A 26210-nucleotide genomic window follows, 5' to 3' on the forward strand; every position below is an offset into this window, starting at 1 on the left:
TCTCAACCCCACCGAAGTTATATGGTGAATCTTTCCACATATCCAGTATTGATGGGCAATGCATTGAAAACTGCCATTTATAAACAAGCCCGCATTCTTCTCTTAATAGTACTCTCGTTTTTTGTCCATTTTATCTTATATATATACTATTATTATTACTCTGTGGTCGGTGTTATTGTCACTCCGAATATTTGACTGTCGGAAAATCTAAAACCCTAGGTTGCACATAGCGCAGTCTCTGTCAGCAATAAGACTGGGTCAGATTGGGATGAGGGTGGCCAGGTCTGAGATTGCCGGTCTGGAAGACTCCCCCTAGTGGAATATTACTGAACCCATGTACCGAACCACCTCCTCTGTCTGCAGCAGTTCAGCGACAATCAGCACCAGAGGCAATGGGTGTATCCAGTTTTTCTCGCGGTTATTGAACCATCCCCCTACCCCCCAGCGAACGTGTTGAGGATGAAACCCCCGGGCGGTATCTTCGTGTCGGTCTTTCTCTTCGCTGCTGAGATGGTGGCAGCCCTGTATCTCAGCAGCACCTACAGATCTGCTGGGGACAGGATCTGGCAGGGGCTCACGCTGGTCTTCGCCCTGGTGCCATCGATCCTGGTCCAGTTCACTCTAACCTTCGTCCACCGGGATGTGAGCAGGGACAGACCCCTGGTGTTGTTCCTTCATTTGCTGCAACTCGGACCATTCGTCAGGTAGGCGCCTTTCAATCTATTGGAGATTTTTTTGCCCCTGGTCGGGGTCAGGAATCGGCGCGTCTGAGAGATGTGACTCGGAGATGGACCAGGACGTGTGACGAGATGCTGTGCGCGATACTGATTGCAAGTGCATTTATCGGGGAACACACGCTTTCTTTTCTGTGTTCGGGTGTCTCGGCGGTGAAGAGAGAAGTTGGGATCACTGTTAAGATGGGATCGTTTGTACATATCAGTTTTGAGTTAGCTACGAACACTGCCCTCAGCACCATGCCCTCAACACCAACAATGTTACGAATTCGATGTTGTCATCAAAATGGGGAGAATAAAGGATAAGAATTATTGCTTATGTTGCTATGCTTTAACCCGAAGCTGTTTCACGCAGATTCGGTTCACTAACCAACTAACTCAGCGCTCTCGTTTCCGATTTCATTTGCCTCCGTGACACAACATTTAAACAGCAGAGCAAATATGCATAAAAATCGCATAAAATCTGATTATAATAGAGGAAAATGCATGTAAAAAGGAGGGGGTCCTGTTTCTGCAGATAACAGGGCGAATGACAAATATTTGGTGAATTAAGAATATCCAGTGTCTCCTTATAGGAGGTGTGAGTAATATTGAAAAATACGCGGTGACACTCTATGTATCCATGCACACCGTGGGACTTTCTGTGGGCCTGCCTCGGCTTGTAGGACCATAGATCATCGCTGCATTCAATTATTTTGATTTTCAAACACTGTTCAGCTGGACTAAATCAGGTTAGCGACTGGATTCTTGAGTAGCGCGTGGGCTCATTTCTGTGTATTGAAGTTTGCATTAAACGTTTTAGGAAGAAAATCATCTCCGGGTAAAAATATTTCGACAGCAAAATCACCAAGTAGCCATTTATATGAAATAATAATTTGCCACTGTCCATCCTTCCTCGCTGTAACTGGACCCGATGAACCGGAAACTGCAACCTGAACATTTATGCATAATACAAAGGGCATTCTGCACAGAGACAGGTTCCACACTGACACACCACCACAATGAAATTTAAAACTCGACACAGAAATGTTAGGCCGAGAATTCAGAATTCCAAGGGATAGCTAGCTTTGCCCCCACACTCAGCTTTTCAGGAATCACCCATCATGGAGCTCCAGCAGCAACGCCTTTATCCTTCTAGAAGATTTGACAGCTAAAGGTGATACAGTCCAAAGGTTACTATAATAAAATCACCTTATCACGTATATGAATGTGTCTATTAGAAAAAAACCATAGCATTATTAAATAGCAATAGGCATCTCTATAAAAGGCCACGGAAGATGTGGCTAGTGGGGAGGGGGTTGCGTCGAAATTAAACAGCAATGCAAAAAATGATATTTCACGCAGTGATCTTTGTAATATTCTGTTTCAGCAACATTGTGTTAGTCTCTGGTATGTTAACCTGTTCGTGTTGAGCCATCACTGTGTGTTTATCCAGGCGTGTCTAAGCAAGCAGTTCCTTTCATTGTCGGCCTTTTATCACGCTGAGCTGCTTGTGTTGCAATGGATGCTGACGGAATTATTATAGCTCTTTATTAAAGTTTCACTAGCAGCAGTAGATCGTGGCTGTAGATAATGGCGAGCAGATAGTGCGGATTGTATTAACCATGTTGGGAAAGTATAGCATTGTATATCATATGTATAAATAACCCTTCATCCCCGCTCTATTAAAATAAATAATTATATGCTTTATTTTAAAGGTCATTCGCCAGTTCCAATACTCAGTAGCAGGTCATAATGATTAAACAATAAAATACCAGACAAAATAATTAGATTGCAATATCTTTTAATATATTAAGTATTGCATATAGTTTGCACTTCATGTAATACTATCCCAATCACACTTTGTTGATAATCCTCCTTTTGTTAAAGATCAATACACCCTCCAATTCACCAAAAACAGTGCAGTGGGAGGCCTACACATAACATTCTCTTGAAGCGTTTATTTGTCAACAAAAAAAGGTTGAAGACACTGGGTAAGGGCAACGCAGGATAAAGAAGGTGCAGTAATCCAATCTTTTGGGAAGACCTCACCACTATCAATCGTGAGTGTGTGCTAGCAGATTTGTATGTGACGTTAACTCAAATGCATCAACCACAGATGACTTTCCTTTGGAGAACGGGGAAATATCCCTGTGGAAAACCAGGGACAGTGAAGACTGAGTAAGCAATTAATGTTGGAGTATGGAGACAGTGAATCAATGGCTGTATGTGAAAGTACTGCCAGTGAACATATGCCTGTTTGTTCCTGGGATGCGGGCGTCGCTGGCAAGGCCAGCATTTATTGCCCATCCCTAATTGCCCTTGAGAATGAACCGCTTCAGTCCGTGTGGTGAAGGTACTCCAAAGTGCTGTTAGAGAGGGAGTTCAGGATTTTGACCCAGCGAATGGAGATATATTTCCAAGTCAGGATGGTGTGTGACTTGGAGGGGAACTTGGAGGTGATGGTGTTCCCTTGTGCCTGTTGTCCTTGTCCTTCTAGGTGGAAGAGGTCGCGGGTTTGGGAGGTGCTGCCGAAGAAGCCTTGGCGAGTTACTGCAGTGCATCTTGTAGACGGTACACACTGCAGCCATGGTGCGCTGGTGGTGGATGGAGTGCCAATCAAACAGGCTGCTTTGTCCTGGATGGTGTTGAGCTTCTGGAGTGTTGTTGGAGCTGCACTCATCCAGGCAAGTGGAGAGTATTCCATCACACCCCTGACTTGTACCTTGTAGATGGCAGAAAGGCTTTGGGGAGTCAGGAGGTGAGACACTCGCCACAGAATATCCAGCCTCTGACCTGCTCTTGTAGCAGCAGTATTTATGTGGCTGGTCCAGTTAAGTTTCTGGTCAATGGTAATCCTCCAGGATGTTGATGTTGGGGGATTTGGCAATGGTAATGCCGTTGAATGTCAAGGGGCGGTGGTTAGACACTCTCTTGTTGGAGATAGTAATTGCCTGGCACTTGTGTGACGCGAATGTTACCTGCCACTTATCAGCCCAAGCCTGAATGTCATCCAGGTCTTGCTGCATGTGGGCATATACTGCTTCATTATCTGAGGAGTTGCGAATGGAACTGAACACTGTGCAATCACCAGTGAACATCCCCACTTCTGACCTTATGATGGAGAGAAGATCATTGATGAAGCAGCTGAAGATAGTTGGACCTAGGACACTGCCCTGAGGAACTCCTGCAGCGATGTCCTGGGGATGTGATGATTGACCTCCAGCAACCACAACCATCTTTCTTTTTGCTAGGTATGACTCCAGCCAGTGGAGAATTTCCCCCCTGATTCCCATGGACTTCAGTTTTGCTACTGAAACGTTGATAACGGTTGGGAAACTTTAAACTTTGTTCCTGAGAACTAGATCTATGTCAGCTGGCACTAAAATCAAACAGTCAATAGTAGAGCCATTCCTCTTTTAAAATCAAATCGATTTATGTTAATGCTATTGTAAAAGAATGGCAGATTGAATAATATCAAATTATTATAATGTTTGATGCTAAGTAGAGCCACTGGGCTTCACGTGAGAAATGGCATGAAGATTTAATAATAAAAAAACAAATGTGTGCACAGGCAAAGTGCCAGTAATGTTCCTATTTTGAAATTGTTTTAAGGTTCTTTGTAATCCAAGATTGAATGATCTGAAGGGACAGCTCTAAATAATTATAGGGGTGATTCCACGATCCCATGTTTCCATTGGGGAACTGCCCTTGCAGAAAGCTTGGCCCGAGAATTGGGGCTATAATGGTGTAGATTTGTCTCCGACCCGTGAGATAATAATTATTTCATTGCAGTGCTCACATGCGCACAGTAATTTAATTAAAAAAATTTAAACTTTAAGCTCACACTTTTCTTCAGCTGGTATACAGATATCAACTAAGAGAAGCAGAGTAAGATGGTGCAAGCCAACTATAATGTAGCAGGAATGTGCAGGGAGACACCAGTCATGTTCTTGAGGCAGATGTTATGTTCTTCTCTACTTGTCAGCTAAAAATGTGTTTATGGAGTACATGGGGCAGCCTTCAGAGCCAGCACACACAAGGACATTGGAAAATGGACGAGGCATGACATTGGTAAGTGCTGGTAAAACTATTGCATCTCTAGCAGAGCGGCAGGAGTGAAAAGGCTTGTGACAGTCTGCTGGAGAAACCACCCTTTTACAAACAGAGTCATTTAGTCAGCAGGGAAATGGGTTCTGTAGTGTATGTACCCGTCTACCTTTAAGGGAACGATTGAGTATAACCGTTCACCTTTAAGAGAACTACTTTAGGTGTGGCACTATTTGATTGGCTTCTGTATACGGTAATACCGACAGTGACCACACCAGTATATAAGTGATGTTACAGGATAACTAGGGCAGATTCGCCCTGACCTCTGAATAGTAAAGACCTGTTTGTTTGTACTTCAAAAGTCTGTGTATTTATTTACTGCACAACCCACAGACTTTACAGTGGCGACGAGTCCGATCGTACCCTGCGGCAAGAATAGCAAAGTAACAAAGAGCGTCGAAGAGAGGCAACCGCCCTCGTCGTGCTACCAAAAGAAAACACGAGGCTACAACAACAAGAAGTGTGGTACTTTACAGAAGCTGGAAGACTAGCAACAAAAGCTTCATCAGCAACAGGCACTGATTACCCTGCTACCACGGTGTGGAGTGAGCCGACCAGCAAGAAACAAGGCGGCCGAAGAGACTGTGAGTAGGGGAAGGGGTAGAAGTATCCGGAGGAGAAGGGCAGAGCACTCGACCTCGGTCGAGGGGGAGCTGTACCGGCCAAAAGTCGGGTCCAACGGCGTCGGGTGACAGCCGGACCGCGATCGGCGGGAAAAATCCGGGCAGCGACCGCAGCCACGAAGCGCTGAACCTGCGAGTAGGCGCGGGAGGAGAAACCCAGCCGCAGCCGGGGAGGGAAACACCGGTCTGCGAGAGGGCTGGGGAGGCGAACGGGAACCGTGCGGGTGAGAGCCGGGTGCGGAGTGAGAGACTGCGAGGAGCCAGTCCAGCGGCTGAGCTGTTCTCCACCAACGGGGTACTCAGAGCCGGCAAAACCGAACGTGCGGGAGTGGGAGAGCGAACAGGAGCCGAGAACGGGGAGAGAGACTGCGCGAGAGCCAGTCCAGCGGCTGAACTGTTCTCCACCTACGGAGTACCCAGAGCCGGTAGAACCGAACGTGCGGGAGAGGGAGAGACAGAGCCGAGCACGGGGAGAGAGAGACTGCGCGAGAGCCAGTCCAGCGGCTGAACTGTCCTCCATTAACGGGGTGTACCCAGCGCCGGTAGAGCCGTGCGGGCGGGAGGAAAAGACAGAGCCGAGTAAGGGGAGCCGTGCGAGAGCCAGCCCAGCGGCTGAACCTGTCCACTGTGGGGAAAGCGTATCCCTTACACCAGGGAGAAACGCGGAAAGCCGCCATTAGGCGGAGAAGACGACAGAGGCGGGAAACCGCCATTGAAGTGGGCGGGGAGAGAAAGGAAGAGCGGGAAACCGCCATTTTCGCGGGAAAAGAACCGCCATCTTAACTGCCATTGAAGTGGGCAGAGAGAGAGAGAGAGAGAGAGAAGGGAAGAGCGGGAAACCGCCATTTTCGTAGGAAAACCGCCATTTTAGAAAAGAAAAAAAAAAGATAATAAGTAATACTTAAAGAAATACTGGTGCTGCTCCCAAGGTAAGAAAAATGCCTAAGCGAGGGAATATTAACGACTTTAATTCTGAAATAGAAGACTGGGCCACGTACGTGGAACGCATCGAGATCTATTGTGAAGCCAACAAAATAGAGGAAGACGACAAGGCGATAACATTGTTAAACTCGATGGGCGCAAAGACATACGGGCTCTTGAAGGGTTTACTAGCACCAGCTAAACCGGCGGATCAGTCTTTCGAAGAGATTGTGGTTGTTCTGAAGGACCACTTGAACCCCACACCGTTGATGTTGGCTGAACGATTCAAATTCTATGCAAGAACGCAACGGAAAGACGAAAACAACGCAGAATACTTGGTCGAACTGCGTAGGCTAGCGAAATACTGCCAGTTCGGAGGGAATCTGACAGAGGCACTGCGAGACAAGTTCGTAGGCGGATTGTCCAAGGAAGGGACGCAAAAGCGCCTACTAGAAGAGAACGACCTTACACTTGACAGGGCTGTCCTTATAGCCGCATCACACGAAGCCGCAGCGAAAGGAATGGCGGAAATGCAACTAAAGGCGGCGGCGCTCGGGGTGGACCAAATTACCTCGAGTACAACAAAATGCTATCGTTGTGGGAAGACAACACACGACCAGAATCAATGCTGGTTTAAGAACCAAGAATGTAGGAAATGTGGCAAACTGGGTCACATCGCTAAGGTATGCCGGTTAGGGAAGAAGACCAACAACCAAAGGAAGCCATCACAAGAAAAGTACAACAAGGTATACAAGGGGGCTGAGAAGAGTTCAGACGAACAGAATCCAGACTCAGATCCAAACGGCCAGGAGCTGGGTAGTCTGAGTATCCACCATGTGAGTAAGGAAGCTGACCTACAAACTATCTGGGTCATGCTAAAAATAGCTGGAGTCCAAGTGAAAATGGAGTTGGACACTGGATCAGCTGTATCAGTCATAAATCGAGGGGATTACCACCGGCTATTCTCACACATACCCTTAAGAGATACCAAGTTCGTATTGCAGACATACACGGGGCATAAAGTATACCCCATGGGAAAAATAAGAGTCAAGGTGAGAGATAGGGGTAAAGAACACCCAAGAATGAACTTGTATGTACTACATGAGGGAGGACCAGCACTTCTAGGATGGGAGTGGATCAAGAAAATAGACATGGAATGGCACTACCAACAAGCAATGACGAGTGAGGACTCGGTGCAGACAAGCAGCTCAGACTCTGAGCCGGAAGACGATAAGTCCAGCCCACGTATGAAAAACAAGGTTAACATGAACTCACTGACTAAGGTTGGAAAAACGATGGCGTGCATAAAGACAGAGAATTCTGAGTCTGTTCAAGTCACAGACATATGCATTACGGAGGAACACCGAGCTCGAACTCAACGTTATTTCAAAGTACGACAACAATTCGAACAATTAAGTTACCGTCTCGTACAGGAGATGAAAACAATGAAAAAGTTCTATGACACCGAATGGGAGAGTCTGGAAAGACAACAGAACCTGCTGGCTCAAGCAGAGAGCGACCATAGAGCCATCGTGACCAATTCACCGATCACGCCTCCCTTATGATGTTCAGGAGTTAGAATATTTGCATGTTCTAGAGATACAGCATAAAGGCAAACCACGCTACACTGAGGATTTTGTTCTGCAATTGGAGACGGAGCTAGGGCAGGCAAGGTTAAGAGAAGCTGAATCGCAGTGTGCACGTAAAGAGATGCAGAAAAAAATCTTGGACATGGAAAAGAGAAACGCTTCTTTACCTGATGTGAATAATGTGGCCATGTTGCAAGAGGAGCTTATCACTCAGTTAAATGAAAATAAAGGGAAAATGACTGAGATAGACTGCAAGAATAAAGAAGATTTGATGGCAGTGAGACTTCAAGAGGCAGATAGCATAGCAGCCTTGGCTGAACTCCAACAGGAAATTGCGAAAGAAGCAAATGAAGAGGAATCTTCAGGAAGCCGGGATTTTATTCCAGTTCTTCTCTACGACTCCCTACAAGCAGAGTGTGAGAAGTGGAAAGAACAGTATGAACAGGCCCAGGCTACAATTCTGGAGGGGATTAACTCGGCAACCTCCGAAAAGCTAGTTTTAGTAGAAGCATATGAACAACTAAAGGTTGAACATGAGCAAGAAGTCCAAAGGCTGCAGGAAATTCTTGATGAGCTCAAGGCCAAGACAGACTCATCGGTAGAGATTCCATCCGTAGATGGAAAATTAGAGGTGGAAGACATAGCAGAACGTGAAATTCAAGATGTCCAAGAACTCGTTAAATTATTGAAGGAAACCCAAGACAAATATGAGGCGGCAATGGCAGAGGTCCAACAACTTGAAGAACATATTCAACTAGGAATCCGGGCAGTGGAAGGAAAGGCCAATGGAAGGAACACAGAGACTGTAGGAATGGCCCCTGATCAGGAGTTAGAGAACACCAAGGCGCAATTTCTTCGAGCGCTTAAAACCAAAGGACCGGAGGAAAGGAAGGTGAAAACATTGGAGGGAAAGGTGGATGAAATGGAGAAGGCGCTAATCCACAGTGTCCCCGTAGAAGAGTTAACGGCCAGCCAACTCTTATACACGCTGAGGGACAAGACTCCAAAATGGGAACACGAGTTTCAGGTTTCAAAGGGAAAGAATTCGGAGCTTCCAAAAGTCACGGAGAGAGCTGAGGGGGCAACACAGCTTGCACATGGATGTCAAAAGTATGCTGAATTACGTCAAGGGGAACAGAAGAATGCGGAAACAGCTACTTCAGTAGAAGGATTAAATAGCCTGATAACGGAATCCCCGATGGAAGGGAAGGTATTGAACTCACAAATGAGGCCAGGCGTGAAGGAATGGCAGACATCCCAGGAAGAGCGGGATGAATATGAATGCTTGAAGAAGCCTTTTCAAGAAAGATGGTCAGAGAAGGAACCACCGTCGGCTAACGTCCAGTTGGATAAGAAGGAAGTAGAAGGGCCCCTCACTGGCCTAACTCAGGACGACCCCGAATACTATCATGACCTATTGAGTGACACTGAATATTACGAAGATCTGGTCTGCCCAGTTTGTGATGAAAACTCCCAAAGTACAGAAATCCGCATGAAGCACTTAAGGTCTAATGAACATAGAGAGTTGGTGGCGCTACAGATGGCCGCAGAGAAAGGAGCTCCGAGAGTTTCAAAAAGGCAGAAAAGAAAAAGAAGAAGCAGGAGATAATAACTGTCTAAAATACTATCATCTCAGGCGGGACACCATGAAAGGAGCTAAATTAGTTGAAAACCCAAAAATTATCAAGACAGCCAGTTGGTTGTAAAAGTCCGCACTGCTGGTTCAACAGGACGGAAGGTCAAGCTGTTACGTTAAGAAAAAGGCTATGGAGGAGTCACGCTAGCCACGTGAACCGGCTACACCAAAGAGATGCTGTTCGGAATGAGTCAAGATCAGAGACTGAATCTATGAACTGTTTCCGCAGAGACTGAACCTGTGAACTGTTCCCACCGAAAGTATATCTGTAAACTGTTTTATATGACGTTGACTCCACCGGAATTATCTCTGTAAATTGTTTGTTCTCCACCGAGAGTATATCTGTAAATTGTTATGTGAAGTTGAAGATATGTATGTTTAACGGGGACCCTGTAAGTAATAAGCTAAAAAGGGAGGATTGTAGTGTATGTACCCGTCTACCTTTAAGGGAACGATTGAGTGTAACCGTTCACCTTTAAGAGAACTACTTTAGGTGTGGCACTATTTGATTGGCTTCTGTATACGGTAATACCGACAGTGACCACACCAGTATATAAGTGATGTTACAGGATAACTAGGGCAGATTCGCCCTGACCTCTGAATAGTAAAGACCTGTTTGTTTGTACTTCAAAAGTCTGTGTATTTATTTACTGCACAACCCACAGACTTTACAGGTTCTACATCAGGACTCAGTATCATAGTAATTATTTAGCAGCTGAGGCTTGAAATCAATCATTCCTCCCAGCTTCCTCACAGTATGAATTGGAGCAGATTTTGCATCTTAAAGTGATACACCAATTTAACAGAGCTTCAGGATACTTTTTTATTCTCCTTTCTCTTTAATATTTTCAGGTGTCTTGAAGCATTTTGCATCTACCTTAATGTTGGTAAAGTTGAAGAACCTTATGTCAGTATTACCAGAAAGAGACAGATGCAAAAACATGGCTACTCCGAAGAAATTGAGAAGGAAGTGGGTCAAGCTGAAGGCAAAATGTTCACACACAGAGCTGCTTTTAACCGGACTTCGGTGATTCAGGCTTTCATAGGCTCTGCACCCCAGCTTACCCTCCAGCTGTATGTTAGTGTAAAGGAACAGATTATAACTCCTGGTAGAGGTACGTATTGTTTGTAATGCTGGAATTGCACATTTAGCTAAAGTTACTTACACCTTTGGGACCTGGGCTTGAATTCACTCTAGACTAATTGGATGAAGGTCTGTTATTAGGTCAGATGCTCCCGTTATATTCAGGGATCAGTAGCTCTGCTATTGAATCTGGTGCTGCATTTTTCTTTTAATTTTTATTATTAAAAGAAATCTTTAAACTATAATCTATTATCGTCAAAGAATTACTCTGGTCACCAGGGATAGCAACATCACAAATGTGTTCAAAAGAATCAAAACAATTCTTCTGCTATTATTCATGTAACTGGAATAACCCCCTTAGAACACTAAAGGCTGAATTTTCCGATGGATCAGCGGGCGCGATTGATGGCGGGTCGGGTAGAAAAGTGTTTTTTCCCCCAGCAAGTCGGGACCCCGCTGTGAACTCGCTGCCACGCGCCTTTACCAAATGTCGGGTCTGTCAACACTGAGCAGACCCGACACGCAGCGGGGGCGGGGGGGGGGCAATTAAAATCATTAGTGGCTTGTTTACAGCCACTTATCAATGGTCTTTCCCCAGCTTTTTGGATTTGACTGGTCGCCCACCGCTTTCCCGCTGTGCCTAGACCTCGTCTGTGAAGCTGAGGCGTGAGGTCAGTGGCCATTGAATCAGCTGATGAGTTGACAGCTTCAACTGTCAAGTCAAAGCTCCCAGCTGATTGAGAAATGTTCCCTTAACCACCAGATTCTCTAAACTGCATTCCCACTACAGATTCAGGATGCTGCAAGTCTTTACACAAGTCTCCATCCAGTCTGACCTCATTACCTCTCTCACCATTGACATATCACTTCTGTCATTTCTACTTCACCTGCCACTTATTCCATCAGCAAGGGTGCCCTTGAAACTCTCTCACCTTGATCCGAAGAATCCCACCATGATCAGCCCCAACACCAACATCACCAGGCACACCAGCAGCACCAACAACAACACCTACCTTCTCCGCAATCAACTGATGCTGCACAGGACACAGGGTATCAGCACCCGACCACATTGCTGCCCAAGAGGCCAGGGATGGCCTCACCATGGTCAGATTTACTTCACTTGACACTGTACACCCTGGCTGCCATATGATACGCATGGTTGGCACCACCACGCAACAATACCATAAAGCATCCCTACAATGCCCAAGCTATTCCTTTCACACTCATCACCATTGCGGGAGGTACTATTATGTCTCACCATTCACTGTAACTCACTAAGTCACTTCCAAAGGTGCGCACACATCTGTCCAAGAACGCAACGTGTTGAAAATAAAGGTTTCAATGTTTGACACCACATTAACAGAAACTTTACATGAACATTGCATAAAACACCCAAGTGCCTACCCTTGTGTGTTGTCAGTTGGTATGATTGCACTAGGATGAGGGTGAGTGTGAGGGGTGGCTAGTGAGATGGGGAAGTGATAATGTAGATAGAGAGGGATGGGTGGAGGTGCAAGTTAAGTTGGTGTGAGTAAGGATGTGCAGGAGTAGGGTAGGGAAAGCAGAGTGATGGGGATGTGATGAGAGGCACAACAGGATGAGGTTGAGTGTGGCTTTGTACCAACATTTTGTGATCTACTGAGATCATTGAAGCATTTACGACACTGCACCCAGGTCCTCCTGACCACATTCCTGCTTGTGGCCTCCTCTGCAATGTGCAACCAGGCTGTGTTGATATCCTAGGGAGGTCTCTTCTGCCCATGGGAAGGGAAGAGGGCCTCCCTGTATGCTGTGACTCCCTCTATAAGCACATGGAGGGAGTCATGGGAGAGCCTTGGTGCAGCCCTGCACCTCTGTGCAGTGCTTGTCAGTGTTTACAGCACCCCAATGCTGTAGAACACTGACAGCACAAATGTCAAAATCAGTTTGCGCATGGTCCCTTTAAGGAAACCGGCTGATGACGCGTCATCACGCGACGTCACCAGATCCGCTTCATTCAATTGGCCGGGAAACGCGCTGGGCGAGCTTAACAAGACCAATCTCGGGAAATTCATTTCAGAGGCCGGGATGGAGACAGCCGCGGGGCCGGGATCTGCCATGAACCTGCCGAGGTTCGTAAAATCCAGCCTTAAGTTTTTGTAAAACACATACCCAAAGTGAAATATTTTACACTTAACTTGTGTTTTAAATGACTGAAAAATGTAAAAATGTAAGAAGTCACACAACACCAGGTTATAGTCCAACAGTTTTATTTGAAATCACAAGCTTTCGGAGCGCTGCTCCATGAAAAATGTAAGTTTTTATTGTGACTACCTCAGATGCGTGCAACTGCAAATATTCTTATTGAGAAATCTAGAAGCAGGGCAGAAGCCAATTGTACAGAATACCACCAAAGTTAAAAAGAATGGGAGAAGATGTGGTAAATGAAGAAGTTTACCTCCAATTAGACATAGAAACATAGAAGATAGGAGATAGGAGCAGGAGTAGGCCATTCATCCCCTCGAGCCTGCTCCGCCATTCAATGAGATCATGGCTGATCATCCAAATTCAGTACCCTGTCCCTGCTTTCTCCCCCTAACCCTTTAGCATTAAGAAATATATCCAACTCCTTCTTGAATATATTTAATGAATTGGCCTCCACTGCCTTCTGTGGTAGAGAATTCCACAGGTTCACCACTCTCTGGGTGAAGAAATTCCTCCTCATCTCTGTCCTAAATGGCTTACCCCTTATCCTTAGACTGTGACCCCTGGTCCTGGACTCCCCGGCCATCGGGATCATCCTTCCTGCATCCAGTCTGTTCAGTCCTGTTAGAATTTTAAAAGTTTCAATAAGATCCCCTCTCATTCTTCTAAACTCCAGCGAGTATAAGCCCAATCGTCCCAATCTCTCCTCATACGTCATTCCTGCCATCTCAGGTATCAGTCTGGTGAATCTTCGCTGCACTCCCTCCATGGCAAGAACATCCTTCCTCAGATAAGGCGACCAAAACTGCACACAATACTCAAGGTGTGGTCTCACCAAGGCCCTGTACAATTGCAGCAAGACATCCTTGTTCTTGAACTTGAACCCTCTCGCTACGAAGGCCAACATACTATTTGCCTTCTTAACCGCCTGCTGCACCTGCATGCTTACCTTCAGCGACTGGTGCACAAGGACACCCAGGTCTCATTGCACTTCCCCTTCTCCCAATCTATTGCCGTTCAGTTAATAATCTGCCTTCCTGTTTTTGCCACCAAAGTGGATAACCTCGCATTTATCCACATAATACTGCATCTGCCATGCTTCTGCCCAATCACCCAACCTGTCCAAATCATACTGGAGTTTCTCGGCATCCTCCTCACAGCACACACGCCCACCCAGCTTTGTGTCATCTGCAAACTTGGAGATATTACATCTAGTTCCCTCGTCAAGATCATTTATATATATTGTGAATAGCTGGAGTCCTAGGACCGATCCCTGCAGTACCCCACTAGTCACTGCCTGCCACTCGGAAAAAGGGCCGTTTATTCCAACTAATTGCTTCCTGTCTGCCAACCAGTTCTTTATCCAAGTCGGTACCTTGCCCCCAATCCCATGTGCCTTAACTTTACACGCTTATCTCTTATGCGGGAACTTATCGAAAGCCTTCTGAAAGTCCAAATACACCACATCCACTGGCTTGCCCTTATCTATTCTACCAGTTACATCCTCAAAAAATTCCAGTAGATTAGTCAAGCATGGTTTACCTTTTGTAAATCCATGTTGATTTTGTCCGATCCTGTCACTGTTTTCCAAGTGCTCTGCTGTTACATCTTTTATAATGGACTCTACCATTTTCCCCACTACTGATGTCAGGCTTACTGGTCTATAATTCCCCATTTTCTCTCTAACGCCTTTTTTGAATAGTGGGGTAACATTAGCTACCCTCCAATCCATGGGAACTGTTCCAGAGTCTATCGAATTTTGGAAGATGACCAGCAATGCATCTACTATTTCTAGGGCCACTTCCTTAAGTACCCTAGGATGTAGATTATCAGGCCCTGGGGATTTATCGGCCTTCAATCCCGTCAATTTCCCTAACACCATTTCCCTACAAATATTGATTTCTTTTAGTTCCTCCCTCTCATTAGACCCTATGTTCCCCGACATCTCTGGGAGGTTATTTGTGTCCTCCTTTGTGAAGACAGAACCAAATTATGTATTTAATTGGTATGCCATTTCTTTGTTCCCCATTATAAATTCCCCTGATTCTGACTGCAAGGGACCTACGCTTGACTTCACCAATCTTTTTTTCCACATATCTATAAAAGCTTTTACAGTCAGTTTTTATGTTCCCTGCAAGCTTACTCTCATACTCTATTTCCCCCCTCTTAATTAATCCCTTTGTCCTCCTTTGTTGAATCCTAAACTGCTCCCAATCCTCAGGTTTACTGCTTTTTCTGGATAATTTAAATGTCTTCTCCTTGGATCTTATACTATCCCTAATTTCCCTTGTTAGCCACGGCTGAGTCACCTTTTTGTTTTATTTTTATGCCAAACAGGGATGAACAAATTCTATAGTTCATCCATGCGACCTTTGAATGTTTGCCATTGCCTATCCACCGTCAACCCTTTGAGTAACATTCCCCAATCAATCCTACCCAACTTGCGCCTCATACCATCATAGTTTCCTTTATTTAAATTCAGGACCCTAGTCTCTATCATATTATGATCGCTCCGACCCAAGGGGCCTCGCACAACAAGATTGCTAATTAATCCTTTCTCATTACATAATACCCAGTCTAAGATGGCCTGATCTCTAGTTGGTTCCTCGACATATTGGTCCAGGAAACCATCTCGTATACATTCCAGGAATTCCTCCTCCACAGTATTGTTACTAATTTGGTTAGCCCAATCTATATGTAGATTAAAGTCACCCATGATAACTGCGGTGCCCTTATTGCACGCATCTCTAATTTCCCGTTTAATACCATCCCCAACCTCCGCATTACTGTTTGGAGGTCTGTATACCACTCTCACTAACATTTTCTGCCCCTTGGTATTTCTCAGTTCTACCCATACAGATTCCACATCATCAGAGCTAATAGCCTTCTTTACTACTGTGTTAATCCCCTCTTTAACCAGCAATGCTACACCACCTCCTTTTCCTTTTTGCCTATCTTTCCTGAATATTGAATACCCCTGGATGTTGAGTTCCCAGCCTTGGCCACCCTGGAGCCATGTTTCCGTAATCCCAATCATATCATATCTGTTTACCTCTATTTGCGCAGCTAATTCATCCACCTTATTATGAATGCTCCTCGCATTAAGACACAAGGCCTTCAGGCTTGTTTTTTTAAAACTCTTACACCTATTAGAATTATTATTTACTGTGGCCATGTTTGATTTAAACCCTTGATTTCTCTGACTGCCACCTTTGTTTTTCTCCTTCCTTTCTTTTGCTTCTATCCTTGTTTCCCTTTCCTCTGTCTCCCTGCTCAGGTTCCCAACCCCCTGCCATTTTAGTTTAAACCCTCCCCCAGAGCACTACCAAACACTCTCCCTTGGACATCGGTCCCGGTCCTGCCCAGGTGCAAACCGTCCGGTTTGTACTGGTCCTACCTCCCCCAGAACTGGTTCCAATGTCCCAGGAATTTGAATCCCTCCCCCTTGCATCATTCCTCTAGCCACGTATTCATCTGAAATATCCTTCTATTTCTACTCTGACTAGCACGTGGCAATGGTAGCAATCCTGAGATTACTACCTTTGAGGTCCTATTTTAAAATTGACCTCCTAACTCCCTATCTTCAGCTTTTAGGACCTCATCCCGTTTTTTACCTATATCGTGGGTACCTATATGCACCATGACAACTGGCTGTTCACCCTCCCCTTCCAAAATGTTCTGCAGCCATTCTGAGACACCCTTGACCCTTGCACCAGGGAGGCAACATACCATCCTGGAGTGTCGTTTGCGGCCGCAGAAACACCTATCTATTCCCCTTACAATAGAATCCCCTATTACTATAGCTCTCCCACTCTTTTTCCTCCCGTCCTGTGCAGCAGAACCACCCACGGTGCCAGGAAGTTGGCTGCTGCTGCCTTCCTCTGATAAGCCAGCTCCCTCACCAATATCCAAAGCGGTATATCTGTTTGAGAGGGGGATAACCACAGGGGACCCCTGCACTACTTGCCTGCGCCTACTACTCTGCCTGGTGGTCACCCATTCTCTTCCTGCCTGTGCAGCCTTTACCTGCGGTGTGACCAACTCCCTAAACATGCTATCCACAATGTCCTCAGCATCGGGAATGCTCATGTATGTATCCACTCGCAGCTCCAGTGCCGCAGTGCGGTCTGTCAGTAGCTGCAGCTGGATACACTTCCCGCACACATGGTCGTCAGGGACACAGGAAGTGTCCCTGATTCCCCACATAGTACAGGAGGAGCATACCACGGGGCCGAGCTCTCCTGCCATGACTTACCCTTTAATTAATTCAAATTAAATTAAATCAAATCAATCCCATCAATTACACTACAATTAAATGATATACTTAAGGGCCCTGGTTTACCAGCAGTCCCCGCTACACCACAGACACCCTATAAACTATAAACCACAAAATTTAAGTTTGAAAAAAAGGAGAAAGAGAGAAATATTCACCAACCAATCACTTACCTGCTTTCTGCTGATGTCACACTTCGATTACTTTTTACTTCTCTCTGAGCTCAGGGATTGGTAAGCCTACCTGCTTCGCCGCCTCTTTATATCCTCAGGCTCCCGCTCCACACAGGTCCACCGCCGCCACCGCTGTATACTGTACTTTCCTGTTGCCATGCCTGGCGGAACAGGAGTGGATTGGGTGATCAGGAACTGGAAAATTAGGAGCAGATCAGTATAGCTGGATCTGCAACACTTTTATGCTGAGCATGATAGTCCACCACCCTTTTAGGCTGGCCTAAAATGCTCTCACTGAAAGTAGTTGAGAGCTTCATTTAAGTATGATCATTCATTCATTTTACATCCACTTAGGAAGGAATTGTGCAGGACACTCATTTTGTCCACCCGAAGTGGGTGTAAAGGAAGCTTCACAGGATAAATGATCTGTTTTGAAAAAGAAACTGGTGCATTAATGGAGCTCCATTACCAAATGCATTTTTTGGAGGTGCTCTGAGAAGAAGTGCAGGAAAGGGGGTTTGCCCTCTTTGCCATTCTATGACACCCCACTCTCAGAAGAAATGTACAGATTGCTTGGCAGAAGGTAGCTTTCAGAGTAAGTATAGTCTCCAGCATTCAACAGACCTGGAGGAAACAGTTAATAATCCCAGGAAGTCTGCCAAGGTAAGGCTAGCCAGCATTGTACATATCAAATGGGTGGAAAAAGTGCACAGGCCACTAACTGTTACATCTCACCATTTGCAGCCTGACTGAGGCTGCATGCTCAACCCTCACAAAATAGTCCATTCCAAAGTTCACATATACTGGAGCAGGGTGCACTGCCACATTGACCATTTGGAAATGTGACCCCCACAAAGTAGCCTTACTACACAACTAGTCTCATGATGCAGGGTGTCCACTCGCCTGAGTTCTTCAAGTTTCCAGCATCTCAACACTACTTCTCTCCTTGCAGGAGACACCTGAATCAGAGAAGATCTTCCTCAGTTTAGACTTCATCCCCTCCCCACTCCCCCCTCCACCACCGCCCCCCCCCCCCCACCCCAATGCCAGTGAGTATGAACCGGCCATGCTGGACGTGGCGGTAGCCGTGAATCATGACAACAACGATTTGTATTTATGCAGTGCCTTTAACATCGAAAAACCTCCCAGGAGTCTTCACGAACACATGAGGAAAATGGATGCTGAGCCAAAGAAGTAGAGATTAGGATGGGTGACCAAAAATTTAGTCAAAGAGGTTGATTTTAAGGAGTCTTAAAAGAAAAGAGGGAGTTGTGGAAGCAGAGGGGTTTAGGGGTGGAATTCCACAAAGGCAAGTTCCGGAGGTAGATGCACAAGAGGTCAAAGTCAGAAGAACAGAAAGTTCCGGGGAGGGGTTATAGGGCTGGAGGAGGTTACAGAATTAATGGGCGAGGCCACAGAGGGGCACAATTATGAAAATATTAAATCTGAGCTTTTGTGGGACTGGGAGCCAATGTAAGTCACCAAGGACAGGGCGATGGATGAGCAGTACTTGGTGCAGGATATGGGCAGCAGAGTTTTGGACAAGCTCCGACAGTCAAAATTCTTAGACAAAATCCTTAAAAAATAACCAACACAAAATAGCATTGAAAATAACACAGAGCACAAAACTAACAATGAATTATCAGTAATAGAGACTGCTTTGCTGCAATATAGGTACGGATGTGAACTTGAAAGAGCTGAAAGTTTGTCTTGCTGCTTTGCCCGTGGCCTTAATCAAGCTGTACCAGATTGTGAGGAAACTCTTGGGCCATGCATACTTTGCACATATATTTTATATAGACAAATCCTGGATAATCTTCCTAATCTGGTCCTAGTTCCTGGGTACTTTGGTTAGCATGTTGGCCTTTTTTGCCACCCATTCCCACGTAGTGCAGACTGCTCTTTTTGAGTAGGATGTCCCCTTGCCACAAAAATGCTTCCCTGCTCAAATGACTACAGATGTGTTACATGGCATTAAGGCTATTGCAACAATATCCTTGGAATCTGTAGTTTCAGGACCATCTATTGTCCCAGCACAAGGAGGCAGTGGACCATCTCCATCCCTAGAGGAAGATTGTGACATCCTGCAACCATCCACACCACTTCCTCCTCCCACTGAAGAAACAATTAGAAGGTGCACATGGTTAGGAAATAAAAGATACACACCATACATATGAACCAATGGGAAGCACATGGATGAACCAAATTGAATACACCTCTCCCACACACTGAAGGAATTCATAACAATTCCATGAGTGACACTGTAATGTGCCCTTGCTTTTGATCTGAGGCAGATTAAAGTAGTTGGAGAGAAGTGATATAACAACAGAAAATGCTGGAAACACTCAGCAGGTCAGGCAGCACCGAGGAGAGAGAAACAGTCAACGTTTCGGGTTGAGGACCCTTCATCAGAACTGGAAAAGGTTAAAGAGAGATTTTTAAGCAGGGGCAGGGAGGAGGGGAGGAAAGAACAAAGGGAAGGCCTGTGATAGGCTGGACGGCATGAGAGATTGACTGACAAAAGAGATGATGGTGCAAAGCAAAAGGAGGTAATGGGACAAGTTGAGAAACAAAAGATGACTCTAGGTGAGGTGTGAATGGTGATGGCAGAATCATAAACAGTTACCATGTGAGAAAACAAGAGAAAACAATATATAGGAGCCAAGGTTATAGTCTGAAATTGTTGAACTCGATGTTAAGTCCAGAAGGCTGTAAAGTGCCTAATCGAAAAATGAGGTGCTGTTCCTCGAGCTTACGTTGAGCTTCGTTTTAATAGTGTAAGAGGTCAAGGATGGAGAGATCAGAGTGGGAGTGGAGGGGAGAATTAAAGTGACAGGCGACCGGAAGCTCGGGGTCATGCTTGCGGACTGAATGGAGGTGTTCCGCAAAGTGGACACCCAATCTGCATTTGGTCTCCCCATTGTAGAGGAGACCTAATCGTGAGCAGTGAATACAGTATACTAAATTGCAAGAAGTACAAGTAAATTACTGTTTCACCTGGAAGGAGTGTTTGGGGCCCTGGACAGTGGAAAGGGAGGAGGTAAAAGGGCAGGTGTTGCATCTCCTGCGCTTGCATGGGAAGGTGCCATGGGAAGGGGAAGGGGTGTTGGGGGTGATAGAGGAGTGGACCAGGGTGTCGCGGAGGGAGCGGTCCCTTCGGAATGCTGAAAAGGGGGGGAGGGCGGGGAAGATATGTTTGGTGGTGGAATCATGCTGAAGGTAGCGGAAATGGCGGAGGATGATCCATTGAATGTGGAGGCTGGTAGGGTGAAAGGTAAGGACAAGGGGAACCCTATCGCGTTTCTGGGAGGGAGGGGAAGGGGTGAGAGCAGAAGTGCAGGAAATGGAACGGACACGGTCAAGGGCCATTTCAACCACGGTAGAGGGGAATCAGAACAGATGCGGCGGAGACGGAGAAACTGGGAGAATGGAATAAAGTCCTTACAGGAAGTGGGGCAGGAGGATGTGTAGTCCAGGTAGGTGTGGAAGTCAGTGGGCTTAAAATGGATGTTTGTCGATAGCTTATCCCCAGAAATTGAGACAGAGAAGTCGAGAAAGGGAAGGGAAGGGAAGAGTAGGAGATGGACCATGTGAAGGTGAGGGAAGGGTGGAAATCGGAAGCAAATTGAATGAAATTTTCTAGTTCAGGGCAAGAGCAGGAAACGGCACCGATACAGTCATCAATGTACTGGAAAAAGAGGTGAGGGAGGGGATCTGAGTAGGTTTGGAGCAAAGAATGTTCCACATATCCCATGAAAAGGCAGGCATAGCTAGGGCCCATGTGGGTACCCATAGCAACACCTTTAATTTGGAGGAAGTGAGGAGTCAAAGGAAGTGTTGTTCAATGTGAGAACTAGTTTAGCCAGGCGGAGGAGGGTGGTGGTGGAAAGGGACTGGTTGGGCCTCTGTTCAAGGAAGAAGCAGCGTGCCCTCCGGCCATCCTGGTGTGGGATGGAGGTGTAGAGGGATTGGACGTCCATAGTGAGAAGGAGACAATTGGGGCCAGGAAACTGGAAACTGTTAAAGTGGCGGAGGGCGTTGGAAGAGTCGCGAATGTAGCTGGGAAGAGACTGGACAAGGGGAGTAAAAATAGAGTTGCGATAGGAAGAGACAAGTTCCGTGGGGCAAGAACAGGCTGAAACAATGGGTCTACCAGGGCAGCCCTGTTTGTGGATCTTGGGAAGGAGGCAGAAGCGGGCTGTATGGGATTCGGGGACTATGAGATTGACAGCCACGGAGGAAAGATCTCCACAGGAGATGAGGTCAGTGACAGTCTTGGAAACGATTGCTTGATGTTCGGTAGTGGGGCCAAGGTCCAGGGGGGTTCCAGCATCTACAGTATTTTGCTATTGTATTTGTGTGGGGAGAAGTGATGTTGTATTCATGATGTTTGATATAGGCTGGAGCTAGTGGAGGCACTATTTTATTTGGCAAGGCGTACAAATGCTGATAACTGTTGTGCTTTGGATATTTCAGACATTTAACTAAATGTGACATCTATTACAGTCGGCCTTACAACTCTTGCTGAGCGACCAGATCCTAGTGCAAACAAGTCTTGTGTCTCCTAGTTTGGATCATCATTTGCCACTGGTTGCTATCACCCATCTTCATGGCAGGACCCCTTTGCAAGGCAAAGTCTGTAAGATGCAGCAGGCAACAATAACTTTGGAAACCTTGGCCAACTAAGTAGGTGTTGTCTGACCCTGCTCTTCCTCCTCCAGAACCAGCAGTTAGAGAAAGATGACCATCAGTATACTCAGACATTCTGTTTAGGCAGAGCTGAGTTACAGTTTCCTTGGCTAATACCCCAAAAATGACAGACAGGGTGCAGCTTTAACAAAGTGTGAATAGCTGCAGTAGTGAAGACCAAGGGCAGCATGAAATAAACAATGAAACCGATTGTTCAACATGCAACAACTTGATGCAACTACCAAGCAGACACTGCCTTTAAGGACAGGAACTAAATTGGGCCACCTTATATGTGTATTGAGCTCCAGCAGCACAGCTCAAGTGCTGAGTCCGCATATGAGGTAAGGACATCATTGAAAAAAATAATTTGAGGCCTTAATGAACTTAGGACATGCCTGGTGCACAGCACAGGCATTTCTAGTATGGAGTTGTGACAAAACTGGATCTGAAGAAGTTGTACAAGCACCTGAAGGGTTTAGAGAATAGTCTGTAGAGGAACAAACTGGCTGATAGGAGAAGAAGAAAGTATGGAGGTAAGCCTCTAGCAAGAAACCGCTGAAAATGATCAGTAATGGTTGGAGCTCAGGTGGGGACTGTCCCAGGCCTGGTAGTATTGTGAAAGGACTGAGAGATCAAGTCTGAATCAGGATCCCCAGCACAATGAGGAGGCTGGGTTGTATCAGGCTGGTTGTATCAGGGTCTTAGTAACAATAAAACCTGGTGCATACATAATGTAATTTGCTTGTAGTACTAAAGACTGTATTGCTCTGGTACCAGGAGCCTCTGTTGGCAATCACTTGAGTGCTGGTGCAGCACAGAATGAAACGACAAATTATATTTCTTTAAAATATTATTTTGAGCAAACACAAATTTCCAGTTGTTTACACAGTTTGTTTTACTGACAATTAGGCAGGAAGATTGCAGGAGACCCAAGCTGACCTCATCTATGGTACCGGTTTGCACTCTTTTCCAAATCAAGCAATATATTCAGATTGCACTGCACTGTACTGATGAGGGCTTCTGTTGCAACTGCTGATAGATGATGCATTGCTCTTACATAGCAAAGCACCCCAAAGCACTTCACAGAGAGAAACTAGACATTGAGCAGGAATTTGGGAGGAGGATTAGGGGAGGGAGCTGAAAACACTGTTGAAGAGGTAGGTTTTGAAGAGTCTTTTCAAAGTGCTAATAATTGTGGCAAGGAGTAGGACTTTAGGAAGGGAGTTCCATAGTGTAGGGCTGACGACTGAAGGCTCTTCTATTGACAGTGGAGCGGAGGAAAGGAGAATATGCACAGAAAACAAGAGTCAGAAGAGAAGATTGTGCAAGCTGGGTTGTAGAGCTGGAGAAGGTTGCAGGGGTAGATGGGGAGAGGTCATGGAAGGATTTATAAACAAGCGTGAGAAATCAATGTGGATGGGAATCCAGTAGACACTGCTGAGGACATGGGTGATAGGTAAGCAGAACTTTTTGTGGGATAAGATACAGATGGTGGAATTATTGATGAGTTGGAGATTGTGTAAGGTTGAGCTACGGAGACCAACAAGGAGAGTGTTAGAAATTTGAGCCGTGAGATGATGAAGGCATGGATGGGAATTTCAGAACTGGCAGAGTTGGTGAGGGTAGGGGAGGGGAAAAGGCAAGTAATGCTGAACAGGTGGAAGTAAGCACTTTTGTTGATGGGCTAAATGTGAGGTATGAAGTACAGCTCAGGGTCTAAAGTACAGCAAAGTTGCACACCATTGGATTCAGCCTGAGCAAGCAACAGGAAGAGGGAGTTCAATGACTTGATGTCAGGCAGTGAATTTGAGGACGGTGCAGAGAAGTAAAGCTGGAATCATCTGGGTACATATGATGGCTCCCGGGCTGGCAACTCCTTATTGAGCTCCTCTCCTTTCCAATTCTATCTATGGCCATCCATGACCATCCTTTGCCCTCCCCCACCCCCTCCAACCCCCACCCAGTCTCCTCTCCGCCAATGTTTAAGATCCCTGCCCCTAATAGTGATTACGTTTTAGTTCGATCTACAAATTTAAGCTACGCTAAAGCTACCTGTGCAGAGCACATTTCCCATCCCGATTCAGCTTGTTCTGTCTTTTTACCTGTTCTCTTTTCAACGGCTAGGACTCTCCTCACATTTGCTTTCTGAAACACGTCTGCCATCAGGACTGCACTGCTCTGATGGACTACATCGTATACTTTGTCTGCCATGGTCCAGCTCTGCCACTCTTCAAGTTTAAGGTAACCTGTTCCAAGCTCATTGCCGATCTGCTGCTGTTACCTGTTGAGCTTCAGGACTGTACTTCAGTGCACTGCTGGATTCTCACCTTTACTCTGCTGCTGTGTTGGATCTCGGACGGAAATCTCATTCTCCTGAGCCGAATCCTATCTCTCCAATAGCTTCTGGGCTTTACTGTGACTTCCACCTTCGCTGTCACTTTCTATTGAGATTGTATTCTCTACTGGACTGCTTTCATTCCAGTACCTGGTCTACTACTGCAGGCTCAGTTTTCTGCCCCTGCGCCGGGAACTTTCAGTCTATGCTGAGCAAGCTCTGGTCTGTTACTGGTGATTCCCATCCTGTCTCCAGCCACCTCTTGCTCCATTTACCCCATTCCCACTAATCTGCTGGCCACCTAACTCCCTCCGACCTCCCATGCTGGCATGGTAAATTATTATTTCTCTTCAGGGACTGCCTCTCTTTCAATCATCTTCATTACTGCCATCCTCAAATAAGCCAGCCTCAACCCATCTGTCTTTGCAAACTGCCACCCCATTTCAAACCTCCTTTTCCTCTCTAAAGTCCTTAAATGTGTTGTTGTCTCCCAAATATGTGCCTATTTTCCCGCAACTCCATGCTCAATTCTCTCCAATCAGATTTCCATCCCAGCCACAGCACCAAAACAGCCATAACTAAAGTCACAAATAGCATCCTCTATGATTGTGACCGTGGGGCACTATCCCTCTTGTCCTTCTAAACGTCTGTGCAGCCTTTAACAAAGTTGACCACCATCTTCTTCCAACGCCTCTCCTCCACTGGCCAGCTCAGTGGGACTGCCCTGCTTCGTTTCACTCTTCCTATCCAATTATAGCCAGAACATCTCTAGAAATGGCTCTTCTTCCTGCACCGTACCATTATCTCTGGATTTCCTCAAGGATTTATGTCCTCCTCTTCCTCATCTTCACGCAGTCTCTTGGTGACATTATCTGCAGACATGGGGTCAGCTTTCACATGTACACTAATGAAGCCAGCTCTACCTCTCCATCACCTCTCTTGACCCTTGCACTGCCTTTGTGTTACCAGATTGCTTGTCTGATATCGTCTTGGATGAGCTGCAATTTCCTCCAGTTTGGAAGAGCAAAGCCATCATCTTTAAACTTTCTACCATTGCCAATGATTCCATCCCTTTACCTGGCTAGTCTAAGGCTAAACCAAACTCTTTGCAACCTCGGTGTCCCATTCAACCCCAAGGTGAGCTTCCAATCCCATATGTTGTTCATCACAAAGATCGCCTACTTCCACCTCTGTAACATTGTCCACCTCCCCTCCTACCTCCACCTATCTGCTGCTGAAACCTTAATCCATGCCTTTGTCACATCCAGACGTGATAATCTCATGCTGTCCTGGTCAGCCTCCCATCTTCTGTAAACTGTAAACCTTCTGTAAACTGCAACTTATCCAAAAACTTTCTGGCCCCCACCACGTCCTGCTTACCTCTTGCTGACTTACATTGGTTCTCGGTCCCCCAACAACTCCAATTTAAAATGATCATCCATGTGTTTACATCCCTTCACGGTTTGCCGCTCCCTAAGTCTGTAACCTCTTCCAGCCCTACAACCCCACCCCACCCAAATTCTCTGTTCCTTCAACTCTGGCCTCTTGTGTATTCCCCCTTCCCTTTGCCCCACCATTGGTGGCCATGCCTTTAGTCACCAAAGTTCTGTGCTCTGTAATACCCTGCCTAAACCCCTCCACCCCTCTCTCCTCTTTAATGACCCTCCTTAAAACATACCTCTTTGACTAAACTTTAGGTCACCCCTCCTACTATCTCCTTCTTTAGCCTTCCATCCATTTATTTCTTATTATGCTTCTGTGAAGTGTTGTTCTATGTTAAAGACAAATTATAATTCCAAGTTGTTGTTGTTGTTGTTGAAGCTGATTCCATGCTTATGGATGCTATTGCTGAGAGGCAGCATTTATGTGAGGAACAGAAG

General features: G+C 45.9%; 1 protein-coding gene across 1 annotated transcript in view; it reads left to right on the top strand.

The window, feature by feature from the left end:
- The first annotated feature begins 331 nt into the window (after positions 1-331).
- xk (X-linked Kx blood group antigen, Kell and VPS13A binding protein) overlaps positions 332-26210 on the top strand; it is a 39291-nt gene continuing 13412 nt past the window's right edge. The window contains exons 1-2 of the mRNA XM_086006616.1: positions 332-704; positions 10445-10707. Of these exons, the coding sequence (XP_085862742.1) occupies positions 460-704; positions 10445-10707 (508 nt within the window). The 5' untranslated portion in view covers positions 332-459. The remainder of the gene's footprint in view (positions 705-10444; positions 10708-26210) is intronic.

Source organism: Somniosus microcephalus, chromosome 14 (assembly GCF_052327205.1).
Source record: "Somniosus microcephalus isolate GS21.2 chromosome 14, FLI_Smic_1.0, whole genome shotgun sequence".
In the NCBI taxonomy this organism is placed as follows: domain Eukaryota; kingdom Metazoa; phylum Chordata; class Chondrichthyes; order Squaliformes; family Somniosidae; genus Somniosus; species Somniosus microcephalus.